The 20,021-nt window shown below is 27.0% G+C and overlaps 2 protein-coding genes and 1 non-coding gene across 3 annotated transcripts; 2 read left to right on the top strand and 1 right to left on the bottom strand.

The window, feature by feature from the left end:
• The first annotated feature begins 3,786 nt into the window (after positions 1-3,786).
• Positions 3,787-3,859, top strand: Trnaa-cgc (transfer RNA alanine (anticodon CGC)). The gene has a single exon. It is a non-coding gene; the product is annotated as a tRNA-Ala (tRNA).
• Positions 3,860-4,650: 791 nt separating this feature from the next.
• Positions 4,651-10,091, top strand: LOC135145654 (uncharacterized). The gene is made up of 9 exons (XM_064077780.1): positions 4,651-4,695; positions 5,112-5,204; positions 5,266-5,366; positions 5,420-5,574; positions 6,411-6,500; positions 8,290-8,437; positions 9,612-9,744; positions 9,800-9,940; positions 10,021-10,091. Exons 2-9 carry the CDS (start codon positions 5,118-5,120, stop codon positions 10,081-10,083), a joined length of 918 nt encoding a protein of 305 aa, XP_063933850.1. The 5' UTR covers positions 4,651-4,695; positions 5,112-5,117; the 3' UTR covers positions 10,084-10,091.
• Positions 10,092-16,533: 6,442 nt separating this feature from the next.
• LOC135145637 (uncharacterized) lies at positions 16,534-18,425 on the bottom strand. The gene is made up of 8 exons (XM_064077759.1): positions 18,230-18,425; positions 18,073-18,174; positions 17,776-17,860; positions 17,532-17,609; positions 17,211-17,325; positions 17,009-17,155; positions 16,674-16,748; positions 16,534-16,616 (listed from the first exon to the last, which is right to left on the bottom strand). Exons 2-8 carry the CDS (start codon positions 18,123-18,125, stop codon positions 16,534-16,536), a joined length of 636 nt encoding a protein of 211 aa, XP_063933829.1. The 5' UTR covers positions 18,126-18,174; positions 18,230-18,425.
• Positions 18,426-20,021: the final 1,596 nt, after the last annotated feature.

Here is a 20,021-nt window from a genome sequence, read left to right as displayed (position 1 = left end):
AAAGTAACTATTATTTTTTATAACTAATTTTTTATACTAGATATTGATGATAAGAAACAAAAATAAAAAACGTTATAGTTTTTATGCGAGAATAAAGTTAAAATAAAGATGGAAGTTATATAGCGTTAAACAAGTAGCTTTGGAGGCTTGCGCATTAGTAATAAAATATTATGAGTGCTTTTACAACAGACACTTAGTGGTATATTTGCTGATAGAACTCTCCAACTTTACTTTGTTATTATCTTTATCTTCCGGAGGTTTGCTATTAAATTAGCGCCGACCTGTATTTTTTGCGGATAATCAAACGGATACGTGTTTAAACAAAAAATTCAAATGAAGCAGATTAACAATTATAAAAATTATTTAAGTAATAATAATGTTGTTTTGGGACTAAAGTTCAAAAATGGCCACATTTTGTTTCTTTCTTTAAATAGGTGCAGAAACCCTTTAAGAAAAATGTCATTTTATAATTTTTAACGTAGACTTCCCTTTCTAAATAATTATAATGGTTATATAAAGATTTCTCATTATATATAAGAAATTTCTTTAATGATAGACGAGTAATCCTGTTAATATTTGTTAGTGTTCACAAAGAAGCTATAACATGGAACACTAATAATCTTTGTGGATATAAGATTTATCTAATTGTAGAAAAATTAATTAAAAATAACCCAATGCAAGACAAAGTAAATGTTAGCTGGAAGGAACTTAGTATCTAAACGTAAGAATAACGGCTCCCAAAGTGATTCACGGGATTGAAACTTGGCATTTAGGAAGCCATATATTGGTTTAAAAGAGGTTTTATAATGTAAACTGTTCTTCATTTGCCTTCTCAGATGAACATAGCCGGGGAAAAAATAAATTAAAACCCGAGAGTCTCTTTAGTTAATATACCACATTTCGAAATGGTTAAAATAAATAAGGCTGGGCAGATTATCTCTAAAAATCTCGAGTGCAAATAGAAAACACAAAGCAGCATTAAATTAAGTTATGCAAAAAATTAATTCACGCAAAAACAATTTAGACAAGGTAGAGAGTAACGTTTAGAGGAGATGACTATAAGCTTGATGAATTGAGTTTTTTTCAGGAAGAAGATCTGTTATAAGTGCAGCAAAACTGTACACGGCCCCGTTTGCAGAAAGTTATGCTTTAGTGGTAAACTCGTAGGAGAGAATAAATTGAATTAGTCAACCTGGAAATATATAAATTTATTTAAAATATACAAATAATATTAAAGAGTTTATACTTCCCCTTATACCTCTACAGGCATAAAAACTTTTGAGCATTATATAAATATAAATATCTATATGAACACTATCATGAAAACATCAAGTTGTTTTTACTTTGGCACGTTATAGCAACGCAAGGAGTAAACTTCATCCCTTAATTAATAACGTATAAATATTGTTAAAGATCTTTGCGTCAAAATTTATGTATGGGTTTTAAAAAAGGTTTGACACGAAAATTCGGGGTAGTGTTTCATTGCGCACAAACCACGGTGAGTCTATTTAAAGGCGTAGCAGCTTACTTTGTCGCACTTGAAGCGGGGACGCTATCGGCCTTGCCTACACAAGCTAGCAAGCACTTCGATAAAATTGTAGGTGCTGACGTAGTAAAACGGAAGACTTTGACCATGAATGAATCATCGTACTATCGATCGGTGTAAAAGGTCATTCGCAGCTGGCGGGACCAAGAGTGGCTATATATATTTAATTTTTTGTTTGCACCCGTTTTAATATTTAAAACAAAAGCGTTTATTTCATTCATGCAAAAATATGCCCATTAACCATGCGCATACTTACCATGGAAGACTCATGGTAATATGCATATTTATACCCGAAATTAATGCATATGAACTCCTCTTGTGCATTTTAATGAAAATATACATTAACGCTAAACAAAAAACAAATATTATTCGAAATACATACACAGCGAAAACTTGTAGTTTCCGGAAATGATCTAAAAAAATGAACTAAAAAAGAAATATGTTATGAGTTCTAAATATATATGAATAAATAATAAAAATTGTAATAATTTTGTAAAAATTATAACTTTAATAGAATTAAATTTTACCCTTTTGTAAGGGCTACATATATACGGACAGATAACTAGTTAATAAAGTAACTGTTTTTCTAAAATCCTTTTTACACTTAATAAATTTTATTATATATATAAAAAACTTTACATAGTTCTATCAAATTTTTTATACATCTCTAATTGGTAAATTTCCCAGTCTTAACTCATTAAGATAAGCACCACCCCTCGCTCTTATCAGAAACGTCTAACTCTCCTTGTGCAACTGCAAAAGAACATATAATAATAGACATGATTTTTGATTACGCTATTAAGGTCGTGTAGTAATACTCCTCCGTTTTATATATTAACTTGAAAAATTTTATTTTGAAAGCCCCTCAATAATGACAAAATTATAAAAAAGGTTCTGTAAGTGCGAGTATTAAATCATCAGTTCAAGAATATAAAGATAGGAAGTACTAATGTTCATCTATAGAAAAGTTAATAATTATCAAGGGAAGATTTTTAAAACATCAACTATAAAGAAACTAAAAATTATTTTAAACCTTTTAAAAAGTAACTAGTTACCGTTTGTATAATATCGTTTTTTACTGGTAGTTAAGTTTAAATATCATATATCTTTCCTAATCAGTTATTTCTTTTATTGGTCCTAGTTTACTCTATTTAAAAATATAAATCTTGTAAAAGTTAAATTTATAAATCGAAGGGTTGTACAATTCTATTTAAATACAAATAAACTTTTAAGTAATAAGAAGTTTATTTCTTTGACTTATGTTTTAAACAGGTGAGCCCCTTTGGAAGCTCAAATTGGTATATTTTCAACGTATTCAAGGGGGTTGTCTTTAAGGCATTGTTCATGCTTGTAAAGGTTAAATACATGCTTATTTAAGAAACTTAAAAAGTCCAACACATTATATTAGGCAATAGTTTATTTTAATAACATAAACCTTAACCTTTAGGATAGGCTTAGATTTTACCATTTTAATATTAATTGCTGTTTTAATGTTACGCATAAAAGATAGCTAATATGGTAAAAAACCTTATATTAAAAGTAGACAGTTGGATAAGAATTTTGTGCTGTGGTAGAATGTATAAAACTTTATTATTCTCTTTGTAACTTTTTTATATAATCTAATTGGTAGACAAAATACTTGACCAACGAAAAATTAAATAGTAAAGTTAAAACGAACAACCTTAAAGTCAAGAAGCAAGAAGCACATAAACAGCTAGTAAAATAGAAAACCGAAGCGAGGATACTAAGATCATAGAATTAGTGTTAAGAAGAGGATCACCGATAAAGCAGAATACTAAGATCGCAAAATAATAACTGGAAAAAACGGAACATAAAAAATAGCGCTTTATTATTATAACAAGAAAAAATTTTTTGTGTTTTATATCTGCAAAAAAGAGAAAAAAAAGTAATTTAATGCTCTATATAACCATAATATATATCACATTTACAGACTTGAAAAGATGAACGATATCTAAACCCACAAATTGTAGTATTGATATAACGGACCAAGCTAGTAAGTTGTAAGATAACTCTAAAATGAGGTTACTCAGCTATTATAACACTTTTAATATATCATTATTAAATGCCGTTATAAGGATTGTGGGTGCCACTTATCCCGGCAATTTTGACTACATATTTTTGAAAGCTGAATATTTAAATATATAATAAATGACTAATTTAAGAATTGTTAAAAATTCTTTAGTTATAATATAATAAAAAATCAAGGCTAGCTGGCATTGGGGGGTGTAGCTCAAATGGTAGAGCGCTCGTTCCGCACACGAGAGGCACGGGGTTCGATACCCTGCACCTCCACACTTTCTCTACTTTTGGCTCTTTTTGGTTCATAAACTGCGTTCTTTTTGCCTTTACTTTTATACATAAACACTAAGAGGTGCTGCCTTTCTTGTGCTTAAGTTAATATATTTACTGACACTTTAAAGTTTCCAAGTACAACTCCACGTAATTGTTTTTAACCTTATATATTATGACTTTCTAAATTAGTTAAAAGGACACAAATCTTTTTGGGTAACAATATTTTTTCATTATAATATCAACTTAAAAAAAGATTTTTTTTGTAAAAAAAAGTGAATATACCAATAATAAAAATAAATATATAACGTTTATTACAGTTTTCATCCCTATATAAATAGACTATTTAATAAGTTAAAGAATTGTATACATTGCAGTAGAATTTAACGACTATTAAGTAACTAAGTATATGTAACTCGAAAAAAAATATAGTAAAAGATATAAGTAAGCTATTGGCCTCAAAAAATTGTGGTAAATAACTTTATAGATTTTTTTAACAATTCAACTCTTTATTAACAATTTAAGTTAAGCAAAAAGCTATTATAAATATCTTTTTTAAAAAGTTTTTTCTTAAGCTAAAAATTAGTAGAGTTGAATATACCTATCCTTTTCGTAAAAATGCAGCTCATTAATTATAGACTTTTGTACTTAAAAATGAAACGTGCTTTGAGTTTGTAAAGGAAACTAAATAAAAGGAAACCTTCAAACAAAAATTCTAACAAACCCTTTAAAAAATTTTCGTCCCCAACTTTTTACTATTGATTTTTTTTGCAGTTATCCAGGGAACCTTTATATATTCCCTAATATTAGCAAATTACTAATTTGTTTTCCTATTTTTTGTAACACAATTATATATTTTCTTTATGTTTTCTCATTACTCATAACTTTAAGAATTACAAATTATATTCACTCGTTAACGTAATTTTTCCTATTTTCACTGTGGTTAAGTTTGTGTTGTTGCTAATACCTTGTTAATTTTTTTTTAATTACTACAACAAGATGGTGAATTATAATAGCTTTTGTTATTTTTAAGCTTTTAATACATTTATAAACTTTGTAAGGGTTTGCGCATATTTCTATCAGTTTTTAGATTTTTCGCCCTTTTTATTTTTGTTTTCATTATTCCTCTAGGTATATATATGTAATTTAAAAAATCTTGATTTTTTCAAATAATTTACTTCTAACTTTTTATTAACTATAACACATTTTTTGTAATTTTCATTTCTTTATATAATTATTATTACTGTTTTTCAAGAAAGTAATGGCTGTAGCTGAAAGTAGAACTTATGACTTTGAGAATACTGTAATTGCTACTAATCACAATGACTCTCTTCACGATGCACAGTTGGTAATTAATTCAATATAGAAGTTATTAATTTAAATTATATTTAAAAATGTACATTTTTTAGGATTATTACGGTAAACGCTTAGCGACTTGCTCTTCTGATAATAGTATAAAAGTTTTTGATGAACTCGATGGCATTTATCAAGAGACGGCTTGTTTACAAAAGTTTATAAATTTGAATTTTAACTTTTTATATTAATTATTATTAATTATAAAAGTCATAGCGGTTCCGTATGGCAAGTGAGCTGGGCTCATCCTAAATTTGGCTCCATCCTCGCTTCCTGCTCTTTTGACAAGAGCGTTATAATTTGGAAGGAAATTTCTTTTAAGAATTGGAGTGTTTTGTACATCCACACTGCCCATGATTTAAGCGGTTTAATATATAAATTTTTATAAGATTTCTTTTAAATTTTTAATTTTTTTGAGTAAATTTATTTAAAAAATGGGTACTTAATTTAAATTCTTTTTTATTTTTTTAAAGTATAGTGAAAATTTGTTTTTAAAATTAATTTAATTTTCATTTTTTTTAATTTTTTTTTATAAATTTATGTTACAAATAATAAAACTTGATTACTTGCTATCAATAGATTTTAATTTTTTATTTTTTTAACGGATTGAAGTATAATAAAAATATCATTACTTAATTTTTAGTAATTTAATTTTTTATGTTATAATACATTACTTGAATTTAAATTAAATTAAATTAACTTTAATTTTTTTCTTTTTTTACGAAATTGCTGTTAATTTAAATGCTTAATTTTTAATGTTATAATAAATTAAGTACTTAATTTCAAAATTTATTATAAAATTATAAATAATTATTATTTCTTTTTTTCTTGTGCACTACCATATAAAAACTATATGTAATTAATTTATTATTTCTTTTTTTTAATTATTTTATTTTTTTATATTATTAGTAAATTTTATCGTGAAATCATAAATATTTTAATTATTATTTATTTTTTATAATAACTTTTTACAATATATTTATTATTATTTATAATTATTTTAATTTTTTATATTATTCATAAATTTATTATAAAATTATAATATTTATTATTATTATTTTTTATAAATACTTTTTATAATATATTTATTATTATTACTTTTAAACTTTTAAAAAAAACTTCAAGGAATTATTATTATTTATATTATATTTAAAACTTTTATATAAAAATATTATATTGTTATTTATAATATATATCATAGTAAACTCGATTAGTTGGGCTCCTCACGAATTTGGTTTGTGCTTGGCTTGTGCTTCTGCTGATGGCTTCCTTTCTATAATTTCTTATGCCGGTAATAATAATAAATGATAGTAATAATTATAATATCTTTTATATATAATATATTTTTTCTTATATATAACAATAAGTAAATCAATAATGATAAACTTTTTATATAGAAAAGTTTTATATTTTTATTACACTGATGTAATTAAAAATATAAATAATAATAATTCTAATTGTTTATATATAAATAATAAATTTTCATTATTATTATAAACTTTATATAAAGAAAAGTTTTATATTTATATATTTCCAATAATATTATAATATTATTAAAAATATATAAAAGTAATAAACATAAATAAACATAAATAAATATATAATAATGAAAAGCATAATAAACTTTTCAGAAAAGAATAAAGAAAAGCGTAAAAATAATAAAAGTAACTTTTACTAAATTATTATTATTATTTATAAAGGTTTTTTATAATAAAAAGTTATAAATCAATATTAAAATAAAGAATAAATATAAATAAAAATAAATAATAAAAATGCTAAAAAATTGTTATTTATTTTATAAATCGAAAGTAACAAAAAATTGAAATCTATATAGAAAATATAATATTTATACATATAAAAATATATTGTAAATAAAAGTAAAAAAATAGAAAAAAATAGTAAATATAATAATAATTAAATAAATATTTTTTATTATAATAAGAAGTAAATAAAAATAAAAAAAGTATTATAAAAATTAATAAAAATTTTATTATATTTATAATAAAAGTTATAAAAAAATATAATAATTTTTTAAATTTATTAATGTATAAGGGATAATTTAAAAGTATACATTTATTATAATACTAAGTAAGTAAAAATTAAAAAAGTATTATTCTAATAAAATATTAATAATGTCTAAGTTTTATTTATATTTTTTTAGAAAAGTTATAACGAAATTATAAATATAAAATTTTTATGGAAATAATATTTATTTATATAAAAAATAGAATAATATAAAATAAGAAAATATATACCATTATCGAATATTAATAGTTAAAATTAATAATAATGATAAAGAAATAATAGTTATAAAAATAGTATTTTCATGTTATATTTATACTAAAAATATAATATTAAAAATTAAAATAAAAAAAAAAATAAGTTGAAGTTTATATATATTAATAATAATAAAGAAATAATAAATGTAAAAATATTATTATGAATATTTAAGAAAATATATTTTTATATAATAAAAAATAAATATAAAATAAAATAAATCATTTAACTAAAAAATAACATAAAACCTTATAATAAATATTTTCTTTTCGAGTTGATTTTTTTTGTAAGTATTAAGAGTAATATACTTTCATATTTATTATTATATAATTTTTATTTATAAGGCTATTAAAAGTGTATTTACAAACTTTATTGTAAATATTTATTTGTTATATATTTTCTTTATGAATCAAAATTAATAAAAATTTTTAAAAAAAAAAATATCAATTTTTTCTGTTAATATAAATTAAATATTTTTTTGTTTATTATTCTTTATAAAATAAACTTTTATAATAAAAAATTTTTACTTATATATTATTTAATTAGAAATTAAATAAAAAGTAATAATAAAATTTTCTGTAAATATGAAATTTTTTATAAAATTTAAAAGTAATAATAAATACTTTATCACTTGGTAGTTTTTTATATTAAAATACTTTATACACGTACTTGGTGACACGTGGATAAAAAATTTATATTAGTAAATACTATTTATGTATATTATATTTTTCTTATCTTTATTATTATAATTATTTTATTATAGTTAACTTCATTAAAATACCTTAATTCTTTTATATGTAAAGATAACACGTGGAATTCTAGTCGCTGGTTGGCTCACAAAGGCGGGTGTAACGCCGTTGATTGGATGCCTTTTGGCGATAATGAGATTTCCAGTGGATCTTCTCAGCGAATTGCGAGTGCTGGTTGCGATAATCTCATCAAAATATGGAAGTAATTCTTTATAGTTTATAATAATAATAATAATAATAGTAATTGATAAAAGTAAATATATAGTAATATATGTAATAACTTTATATAAATATATTATTTTATAAATTTATTTATATTATATATACATATATATAGAGAATATAATTATGGTTATTAACTTTTAATTAAAAAATATTTAAATTTCTTATACAAAAGAATATTTAATAGTTTTCATGAAGAATAATTAATTATTTAAAGTAAATATTATGAAATATTCAAGTTCATTTACAATAAAATACTTATTAATACCGTTTTTACATTGCACTAATGATAAGATATTTTGATATAATTGGACCAATGACAATCTATTAATAAGTTTAAATTTTCAAAAACTAATGAAAAATAAAATTCTTGTGAAATTCATTAATAATTGCGTGTTAGCACGTGGCTTGAGCATGAAGGTAGAGTATATCTTAAACCAAGCATCAGCACTCATTATAAATGAATTCTATTTATATTTCACATTCCAAATTAACATTGCCTGATCTTTTATAATTATAACTGGCGTCAGTGCTATCCTCGCTTGTCCAATAAGCAGGGGCAGGAGAGAGAAGGCTATTCGCAGAACTAGTAAAAGCGCTATCTGACCAAAAAAAATATTACTAAGTTCTTCCTCTTATACTTTTATGGAATATGAAAACTTTAGTAATAAAACAAATCCTCCCAAACAAAAAGCTTTTATAACTATTTAAGCGGAAAATATGCTTATCTTCACTGATAAAAACTATTCATAAAAATTTGGGCTTAAAAAGTGATAACTAACTGAATATAAAGTTTCATTATGTCATGTTTAATAAAGAGAGCAGTAGAAATCGATTATTACATTATTATCAAATATAAAGAATTATAAAGTGAGAAAAGTATATGTAAATAACTGTATACTTAAGAAAACTTGATTAAAATTGGATTTAGAAAAATAAAAAAAATTAAATTATGCTCACTGTAATATGATAATTTTTAATCAGTGAAGTAAATAAGAACTTATCCAACAGCGATACCGCGCAATCTGAACTATAAATTATATTACTAATAATGACTAGTAAAAAAACTATTTTTTACCAAAAAACTGGTATAAATATGAACAAAGAAAGAAATTTATAAGGGAAAAATACTATTATTGCTATAATACTCTTAGATTTGATCAATCTAATAAATGGTTGAGCGAAACTCCTGAATTTACTTTGAGAGGCCATGAGGATTGGGTACGGGACATCGCTTGGCGTCCCTACTTTGGGTTACACTCCTCGAGTTTAGCTAGTTGTGGGCAGGTTTATTAACATCATTAGTGTTAATTTACAAAATTTATTATAAAAACATCTTAAGGATAAGAAAGTATTAATATGGAACTTCGATTCTACTTCTGGGCAATGGATCTCGAAATATTTAGACGCCAATCCATCAATATTCTGGCGAATATCCTGGTCGCTTACTGGCTGTATTCTTTCGGTTACAGCCAATGATAAGGTTATTAAGAAGTGTATAAAATTAATATCCTTGTCACTTAGATCTATTGTTTTTATGATATACTGAATTACGTATGTTAGATTTCTTTATGGAAAGAAAACAACGAAGGAAAATGGGAAAAGATTAACGAAATTGTTCAATAAATATCTTTTTATTAGAAGAATTCTCATTATTATTTCAAATACTTAAAGTTCATGTTACTTTTAACTTCTAAAAGACAATATGGTGTACTGCTTATAAGCTTGTGGCTGATGTAAATTCTTTTAGTCTTGCTCATTTTTGTTTTTAATATGGCCACACTCTCCCTCTTCTTCCCTTATGTACAAATAAATAGTGTTTTTATCTGGTGTATTCCTAGATAACATGGAAGTTTAGAAAACTTAAAGAAAATAAAATCTAATAAAAAGGAGTCATCTTATTTTGGAATTTTACGTTATCATGTTTATTTCTAACATGTTAAATTTACTAGTATTATCAAAAATAGTCATTACTATTACTGCTAATTCATCACTACTTATAAAACAAGATTTGAAGGTTTTGTAGATTTTGAAGCCTTGATTATAACCTTTGTTATACGTAAATAATCTATATCAATTTCACATACAAAAAATAATACTTCTGATAAAAATAATTTTCTTTTTCATTTATTAAGTTTATTTCTGTCTCTTCTTCTGGTACTGGTGTTTTTTGTAACATGAAGCCCTTTTCATAAACAAAAGTGGAAAACTGCCAAAAAAAATGTAAATGGTAGTAATTTTTTGTTAAGAGTAACTACTTTTACCTATTATAAGTTTTAAAAAAACCCTTTCTATTTTCATTCCTACCCTTTTTTCAAGTAGTTCCGTATAGTTAAACTTTTATGTCCGCTACACCCGAAAGATATGCTTTTCTTTAGCACTCTTAGAAAAAGTTTTTTTTACATGGAACATCTCGTACGCAAACACGCCTTCCGCTATTTTATAGTTAAATATAGCGAATATTGGCTCTCACTCTAACAAAATGTATTTGCAAAAACAAAAATAGCTGCCACTTGTTCTAATTTTTTGCTTTCGTCAAAAGATTACAAATAGTTTCCAGTTAAGTAAGGCACTTGCCCCTCTCTACTATCTTGTAAATATTATACAGTTCTACAGACTCAAAATAACTAAATGTCTTAATAAAAATTTAAAACCATTGTTTGTATTCCGTTGGAATTACGTACGGAAATCAATCCTACATAAACGCTGGTTCTTCCCTTTTAAATTTTAAGAGATTTATCTCAGCGCTTGCTTTCATTCTATAACTGAAATCCTATCCGCATAGTAACATGTTTACGTACATTCTGCTCCTTAATTTGAGACAATATTTTTAATAAAAGGTGAAGCTAGTAGCACTTTTAATTTGGTGTTCGATGTTGATTTCAGCATTAAATTAAAATAGATTATAGTAATTTTTTTGACTTTATTTTTTTATTTTACACTTTTTATTTCCTCTTTTTTTTTTTTTCAAAAATTTATTAAAGCTTGACTAAAATTTATCAGTAGGGGGGAAACCAACTTTTAAAAGAAGTCGAAAGAGAAAATATATGAAATAGATTTTTCCTTCATTCCCTTTCTCCCTTTCAGTTCTGCCTTAATAGTACTTTCGCAGGTATCCTCTGAACGGGTAGGGGTTCGTGTAGTTAAAATGTACTTTCTTTTTAAATTGGCTAAAATTGTTAACTATCTAATCAAATATAAACGCGGACTGCCTATCTAGCTTAACATATTTTAGTTTCTACCACGAAAAAATAAACTTAACAGTTTAACACTAAACACTAAATTTCTAGACTTTATACCCAGTATCCATTTACAATTACCGGCGTCCTACCACGTTGTTAACAGGTGCCGTAAAACTTCTAGACTTTTATATATACTAAGCGCCTTGTGCTCTCCATGCTCAACCCGCGTAACTAATTTTTACTTAAACTTGTCAGTAGGTATGTAGTTGGATCGCTTTGAAAGAGATAGCATTTCTTTTAATTTCCTTATGGTCAAATGTTACGACGTATTATGACCCAAGTAAAAATTGAGGAAAAAAGTAAAAACTAACCAATAATAGCGTGACAAAAAATCAGAAGCTTAATTATAGTATGGTATACTAAAGAATTAAAATGGAATTTTTAAGAAAAATTCTTAGGTTGTTAAAACTACGTTCACACTTACTTTTAAAGGTTATAGTTTTGCATATATGGAGATAACCAAAAAACATGAAAAAAGAAGATTAGATAGGATGTAAAAGAGGAAACAATCTTACAGGACGTGAAAAGACAAAACGAACGAAATAAATAATTAAAGTAAACACACCAAGATCAATGAAGACTGGATGCGGATAAGTTATAAGAATTAAACATTATAATTTTTACTAATCAAAGAAACAATTAATGGTATATTTTAAAACATTTAATCTTTTTTTTCCACTTGAATTTAATACAAATAGAAATGTGCATCACTATCGACAAACCTCATTCTAGTTTTTTGTTTCTCCGTTCTTATTTGTATTCAATTTTTTTTTTGTTTTCTACTGAGAACTTTTAGCATTTAATCTCTTTCTGTATTAGCCCTATTTTAGAAGTTAAAGTAAGAGTGTCCCACTGAACCCAAGAAATAGAGGGGTCGAAGCAAATTTCAGTCATTTGGTCCAGTGTGGTAATGCACTTTAAGAAAAGCTAACGCCGGTAAAGTTGGCCACGAATAGAGGCCGTAAATCAGAAAAACTATGGCCATAGGCTAAAGTTAAGAGATAAGATTTACGGATACTTTATTCATTGATCAGCAAGATAGTACTAATATCTTTTGTAAAAAGTTTGAAAATATTACGTTTGTTTAATAAAAATTTGGTCCTTAGTTTGCTCTTTTTTAAAATTTTTTTAAATTGTGATAGAGCTTTTGTCGGGTCTCCTTAGAATATAGTATGCCAAGGTTTTGTGTTTTCTACTTAGACTTTTGAATTAATAGATTAGGCTTTTTATCGTTATTAGAACTCAATTTTTCTTTTTTAATAAGTGTCAAATATATTTAGTTTACACTTATCGGTATTAGGTTCTTTTTAAGATTGAATAAATCTTGTTTTTAATGTGTTTTTTGTTTTCTTAGTTTTTTTGGTCACTTAAAAATCTAAGTTTTGGCCATTCTAACATTCATAATATTTAGTAGTATATCTTGACTACTTACTAAGTTATCTTAAGTTCTTCATCGATTTTAAACTTGGGTAATTATAACGCAAGGTACGAAAGAAATATCTTTAATGCACGATAAGAAAATAATTTTCTCTAAGGTATTTACCTTAGTACTACTAAAAGTTTGAACTAGAAAACTGCTTAGAAGCAGAAAGCAAGCTAACATGAGAGAGTGTACTTTAGGCTTATCATATTGTTGTCTTTCACTTTTCTGTGCTGTTAACGGCTTGGCTAGCCTTTAGTAAGTCATCGTTGTTTCTGTAGTATTTTTATAAAAAATAGGATATTTGCTTGAGTTCGCTGTCTTAAGTTGTAAATTTTTAACGTTACTTTAGCTCATTTACTAGGGTATGGGCACTACTTCAGCGTGATAAAGTAATTTTAGAACTTTTTATATGTAATCCATAAGACGGGCATTAACTAGTAACACTAATGTCAAAAGTGAAGTAATCCTTGTCTGATAAGGATACTATGTGCACCCTACCTTACGGTATTAAGATAGTTCAACTATTTGTTTTAAAAATGTTTAGACCTATATCCTCTCTTATTTAGGAACAAACTTCTTTAAAGTTAAACTAAATTTCCAAGCCTAGAAGAACATGATTGAAGAAATTGAGTGTGATCCACTCTTGCTCAAAGTATGTCAAAACTTAGATATATGTTTAGAACCCTGCGTAACTTAATATCTGGACTAGTCGTTGATTTATACGTAATGACTACAAACTACTATTGTTATCACTTTAGTAAAAATTCTTAAAGATTAAAAACTTTATGAACTATTGAAGTCCAGCTTCATTAACTATTGTATTTTATAGTAAATTTTTTAAACCACACCTTTTCCTTCAGAGAGAAATAAAATTATAATCTTTACTTTTTTTATTAAAAGATACAATATATCATCTAAGATAATAATTAAGCTAAGTAGAAATGCATAAGAAAAACAAGAGAAATGCTAAAACCATAGCTTTTCAGTCATAGTTTAATTAACTTATTCATCTTGATGCGGCTCTGTAGCGAAGCTTTGCTCAAGTACTAATGCCAGTCGAGGAAAGCTTCGGTTATCTTTTAGAGATCCTGTTTAAGCAGTTGAGTTAGACAAATTAGTGTCTTTACTTCATGCTTTTGAACTCTCTATCTTATTGGTAAAGTAGTAGTACGCAATCTTTCTGGATCCATCTCGAGAGCCATCCTTTAGGTAATAAAGAATCGTACATGTCGAATAAACCTATTTTCTATGAAATTTCACGGATCTTTTAAGGTTTCCCTTAATAAAGTTTATGACCTCAACATTCAATCTACAAATTTTAGGGTCCCATTAAAGCGCTTGAAGATATTGTAAATATGTTATTATAATCTATTTGCCCGCTTATAAATATTTACAATAGTACCTAACCACCTCCTCTTAGGTATTAGCGTCTGAGTTAGGGCGCTTACGAAAATGAAATAGCTGAGTAATTTTATAACTAGTAGTTAGCCCCTTGAAAATGGAAATCATTGAAATCCTTTGACAATGGCACCTGGTATACTAATGAAACTATAAAAATTTGTCAGCTTTACTTACTTTAAAACTTTATGTGTACAATACTCCTTTTGATGTTGGTAAAGGGACCTTTATCGCATCTACTAAATTCCAGTTTAGCTAAAGAGTTGAGGGTACATGCTTGGACTTGACAAATCAATGTATTACGCATGAAAATCCTAAACTTTGTCCCAAAAAGTACGCAAAGGTAAAATGGGTAATTTTTTCTCTTTCGTCTTTAGCTCTATTTTGTGCCGCTTATTTTTTCAGAATGACATATTCATTAATAAACTATAAGCAGGAAAAGCTTACTAAATTTAAAGATAAACCTTAAGCAAAATAATTAGTCGAAAACTGCAATTTTTTATGTTTAACAGTACTGCATTTTAGAGTTTTAACAAAAAATTTTACAACAAAACACTTATAAAAAATAGGACCGCCCACCTTCTATATAGTTGCCTTCATGCTTTGTATTAATCGCTATGTACCACACTAGACGATGAACACAACGAATTATATTTGTTACTTACGTGCTAACCGTCGGCACTAGTTGATAGTGACTGGTAATAAAAATCATCAACAGAAAACAAAGCTTTTTTATTAAACTATTATTAACTCCAGCAGAAATAAAGGGTTGCATTATAGTGTTGCAAAAAAATTCTTGTGTTCTCGCATTTAAGAACCTTCATACTACTAAATACTTTAAGTTGCACTCAATAATAGTTTTGATCCGTTAGGTAAGTTATGGTAGCTAAGTTTAATAAAGTTTGTGAAATTAGTGTATTCAGAGGCACTTTAAGCCCATAATAAACATCCTGTTTATGTAATTTTCTTACTAATATATTATTTTAATTAAAACTGTTTACTCCCATCTTCGAACAGGTAGAGTTTTCTTTGGTTTTTACAACTTATTGTATATAAATTTATTTTTACAAAAATTTAAGAATTTAAGGGTGTCAGGATTTATTGTTAGTTTTGAATAATTAGGTAAATTTATAAATTAAATTCTAATAAAAGGAACTTTTACAACTTAACTTTATGACTGTATCGTATTATCAAACTTTTTAATTAAAGTACCGTAAAGCTTTTACATATTTAACATTATAAAAAGAATCGTTTTTGAGAGCCTTGTTGATTCTGCAGATAAGTATATATTTTCCAGGTAGTAAGAGTAAACTTTTAATAGTGTTCGGGTCTATTTAGATGGTAAACCCTAAAAAATTGCTATCAAGCGATTCGGCTTAGAGAGAGGTTTAATATACTGAACAATAATTCAATAAATTCTTAATTTCTGAGAATACTTATAAGAATTTATAAGTTAAAAATTAATGAAGAAATTCAAATTTTAAAAACTCGGTATATCAGCAACTCGTTTACTTATGAAGGTTGAACAAAAAAATGCTTTTTTATTAAAAATTTAAACCTGTCATCTAATTAAGAAACATTGTTTGGTGCAAATAGTATAAAGTTTTAACAAATTACCAAAAAAAAGTTTTAAGAGATTTCTAAACGCAAACTCCTTTGACAATGGCACACTTTTATTAAAATATTAAATATAGGACTTAAATAAATAAATAAATACTTTATTATAAAAAACAGTTAATTATAAAATCTTTTACTTTATGAGAGTTTTTTTTATGAAAAACTCGTTAAGAGGGCCTGCAAAAACGAGCGGAAGGAAAACTTTTTTTAAGTGAATTATTAATTCCTATATATAACTTCAAAGTTAACGCTAATAAATTTATATTAATACAAATAAATTAAATTATTTTATTTTTGTACTCCAGTAGATCGGAGTTAATTTGACTTCGCTTTAGAGCAAAATCGAGCAGTTGGCAAAAAATTTTAACTACATATAAACATTTTATATAAAAATGATTATTTTAATTTTGAAATGGCCAATAAATCGGAGTTAATTTCGGTCTCGCTCAATTTTCTTTCGTTTTCGTTTAATTTTAAATCTTTAAAAAATTTTTTTATACATCATATATTATAGTATTGAACAGTCTTCGTTATACCTTGTCTGCTGGAACCAAACAATTTTCTATTTCCATTTCTTCTACTGGATCGGCCACTTTTAAGAAAACTAAAGCCTTTAAAAAAATTTAGGTAAAGTAAATTATAATTACAAAAGTAACTTCCGTTACAATTTTTTTATATACATATAAAAAATATTTATTACTATATATATTTATAATAATAAAATATATTTTTAAAAGTATATATATAATAAATATATAAATACTTATTTATAAAAAAATATACTTTAAATTAATTTCATTCAATTAATTTAAAGTAAAAAGGAATTAAAAATTATTTTGTAAAAATTAAAAAAAATTAAAATCGAAGAAACCTTTAGAAGTAACGCTCGTTGTCTGAAATCTTGTGGTTTTACGATACCCTCCCAATTTCTCTTCACCATTGTCCATATAAATTTCGTGGGACTGTTTTTCCTCTTCTAATTTTTTTTTTTTCTCCAGCAGGCTTGCCATAATTTCAGCTGAAATTATATATAAACTATTATTTTATTGATATGATAAATAGTTAATAATGACCTTTTGCGGATTTAGTCTCAACTTCAAATTCTTTTTCAATTTCTTTAATTGTATCTTGTAGTTGTTTTTTTGAGCATTCTATGAGATGTTTTCTAAGAATTTCTGCCTCCTTAATCTACTTAAAAAGTTATTAAGTCATTTTTATTAATTATGAAATTTTAAATTTCATCAAAAAAAGTCAAATTAATTATACTTTGTAAATTGTCAATTGCTAAAACTGAAACATATTCTTTTAAAATTTTTATTAATAATTCGTTTTAAAATTATATATCTAAGCACCGATATAATTGTTTTTAAAAGGTTTATTTTTTAAAAAAGTACCAAGACATCCCTTTCCGCTTCAAAAAGCGAAGTATAATAAGAAAACAATTGGTGTTTCCCATTTTCTAAGTCGTCAATCTTTACAAAAAATTTATAAGGTTCTACCAACTTTAGAGTTCGCCAAAATAATTTACTTGGTAGCTTAGCAAGTAATAAAAAATTTATAATACTATAAAAAATCAGTAGGTCAACACTAATAATAAATTTGTTTTGCACACGTTAAAAAACTATGAATTATAATAACATTTTTAAATAATAATTTCTTATTTTGCTCGTAAATGTATTCCTTTAATTTCTTGAATTCTTGCATGCGTTGGTATTCATCTTCTCTAGAATTTTATGCATAAGGCGGTAAGCTTAAAGGTTATATTTACAGAATATCTGTTAAACATGAAAGAGTGCAAACAGAAGAGAAAGGGTTTAACGGAAGACAAAAATAATGATATAAATTTTAAAAAATAATATTATGTTAAAAAGAAGCCCTGCTAAATAATGTTACTGAAACTATTATCGATATTAGTATGCAATAGTTTAGCTAGACCCCTCCGCCTCAGAATCAGAGCCAAGCTCACAGTCACTTCGCTTCTCTTTCATTTTCCGAGTCCTCAGCGGAGCTCAGTTGCTTTTATATGTAAAATAGGTGCTAATACAAGTAAGGGGCGCTTTGAGTCTCTATCAGTTTATGCATACAGAAGTACATTGTTAGTTATATGAAATAGTGGTTCTTCAGTGACGGTATATTATGAGGGGTTTTTTTTTTGAATTAAAATCTTTTTTTAGAAATTTATAAAAAAATTGTAAGCACAATAAAATTGCGTCTCTTTCAACGTTGATCCAAGCGCTCAACAAACTGCGTCCGACCACCTTTCAGTCCTTCTCAAGATGGACGAAGGGAAGGCCATCGCCGGTCTTTTACTAACTGGAATAAATTTGCTAATTTTTCGAAATAACGTCTCCACCGTTCCCATCACCCCTGGAAACCCCGCCTTGAAGCACGATGCTCCTGCTAACCTCGAAAGCGCCCTGGCCAGGACTCACACCGTCGCCGTGATAACATCTTAAAGTAATGTACCACGCCGCTCTCCGTCTGTCTGACGAACTGAAGGCGCTTATTTACCAACCATGAGGCTTTATCCGGGTGGCCTGCTGTTACAGAGCGCCATCAACGGAAGCCAAGCTAAACTCTAATTGCGGAGGCAGGAAACAGCGGCCAACTTCCCTTTTAAAAAACTGAGGCTCTCTATTCGCTATTAACCTTGTTGCCCAGAATGCTTTCCCACTAGTCATTATAGCAGCTGAGCTTATCCCGATTCCGGGGCACCCCTAACGAGATGCTGACCAGTACGCCGTTAACAGTGATGCATTTTTTACGCTTTCTAGTTAACCAGCGATGGCCTTGGACACCTGTTCAACACGATGCAAAGTAGCAACTGTTGTGAGGCTCCTGAAGGCTTAAAACCGGAGTTTGTGACCAGCATATAACGGCCCATCAGCCTCCTGTCAGCGGTAGGCAAAGTGAGCGAGACCGCTTTCCTGCGCCGTTTTAGGGTAGGCGTCGACGTTCGAAACACCTTGCCGGAGTTCCAGTTTGAATTCTAGCGAGGACAGCCAACGACTCAGCAGCTCCATCTCCTAATCGAATGAGCTATCAGCGCCTTGCAAAGGCCTTTGACCGAGTTTAGCATAGAGGTCTTCTGCACAAGCTAATGACCTTTCACAAATGATGAAGCCATACCTAAAAGGTTGCAGTTTCAGCGTGCACGTGGGCGCTGCACTTGACAGCGGGCGTACCACCTGGCTCTTTTTTTTCGTCCCTGTCGTTTCGCGCACTAATGTGCGCGATTTGCTTTTGCCAGGCAACCCTCACACGCGAGACGCCCATTACGGCTTTACGCCTATGATATTCAGACAATATATGTACTTTTTAAAGGCAGTAATACCAGTTGAATTTCAAAATGAATGACATTAGCTCAACTACTCCTAATACATCGCCTAAATAATAGCCAAAAACTTTACAATGTCTATAATGGAACTGGTTTTCTTCCATATGGAATTAGCTTAACTAAACAAAAATAATAACGCAGGTCTGCTCCACAAAAGTGACCGTTATAATTATACTGAAACAAATAATTAAAGTCAGTATTTACTAGAAACAGCATTAATAAGTTTTTTTTTTTTTCGTTTCTAAATACCTATGTTCTAAATATTAACGCCAATGTGGCTAGATTTTTTAAGAAACAGTAAGGCTTTCAAATAATAAAAGATAGGAGTAAAAAGTCACAAAGAAAAGTTCCAGTATCAGATCTCTGTATTTTAAGAAATAAGTATTACTCAGTGAGTTTAGTGCTGCCGGAACACTAAACTTAAAAGAAAAATTTACTAGGTTTAGTCAATGTGGGGGAAGAAAAAAAGTAAAGAGCCTTTGACGCCCCCATTATCCGTAGTAGATAAGAGAGGTTTTTTATTAAATTAAAACTTATTAAGGTTTCT

Source organism: Zophobas morio, unplaced genomic scaffold (genome assembly GCF_036711695.1).
Source record: "Zophobas morio isolate AGI-343-1 ecotype UQ-CSIRO unplaced genomic scaffold, CSIRO_AGI_Zmor_V1 ptg000167l, whole genome shotgun sequence".
NCBI lineage: Eukaryota > Metazoa > Arthropoda > Insecta > Coleoptera > Tenebrionidae > Zophobas > Zophobas morio.
Note: the sequence above shows the minus strand (reverse complement) of the source record. Positions and strands in the feature narration are given on the sequence as shown.

Coding starts and splice junctions, on each gene's coding strand:
- LOC135145637 (XM_064077759.1), bottom strand. CDS start 18,125: ATGAAAGAGAAGCGAAGTGACTGTGAGCTTGGCTCTGATTCTGAGGCG. Junction 17,861..18,072: donor TCTGATTCTGAGGCGGAGGG/GTCTAGCTAAAC, acceptor ATAAAATTCTAG/AGAAGATGAATACCAACGCA. Junction 17,156..17,210: donor TGAGACTAAATCCGCAAAAG/GTCATTATTAAC, acceptor ATATAATTTCAG/CTGAAATTATGGCAAGCCTG.
- LOC135145654 (XM_064077780.1), top strand. CDS start 5,118: ATGGCTGTAGCTGAAAGTAGAACTTATGACTTTGAGAATACTGTAATT. Junction 5,575..6,410: donor CACTGCCCATGATTTAAGCG/GTTTAATATATA, acceptor TATATATCATAG/TAAACTCGATTAGTTGGGCT. Junction 8,438..9,611: donor AATCTCATCAAAATATGGAA/GTAATTCTTTAT, acceptor TAATACTCTTAG/ATTTGATCAATCTAATAAAT.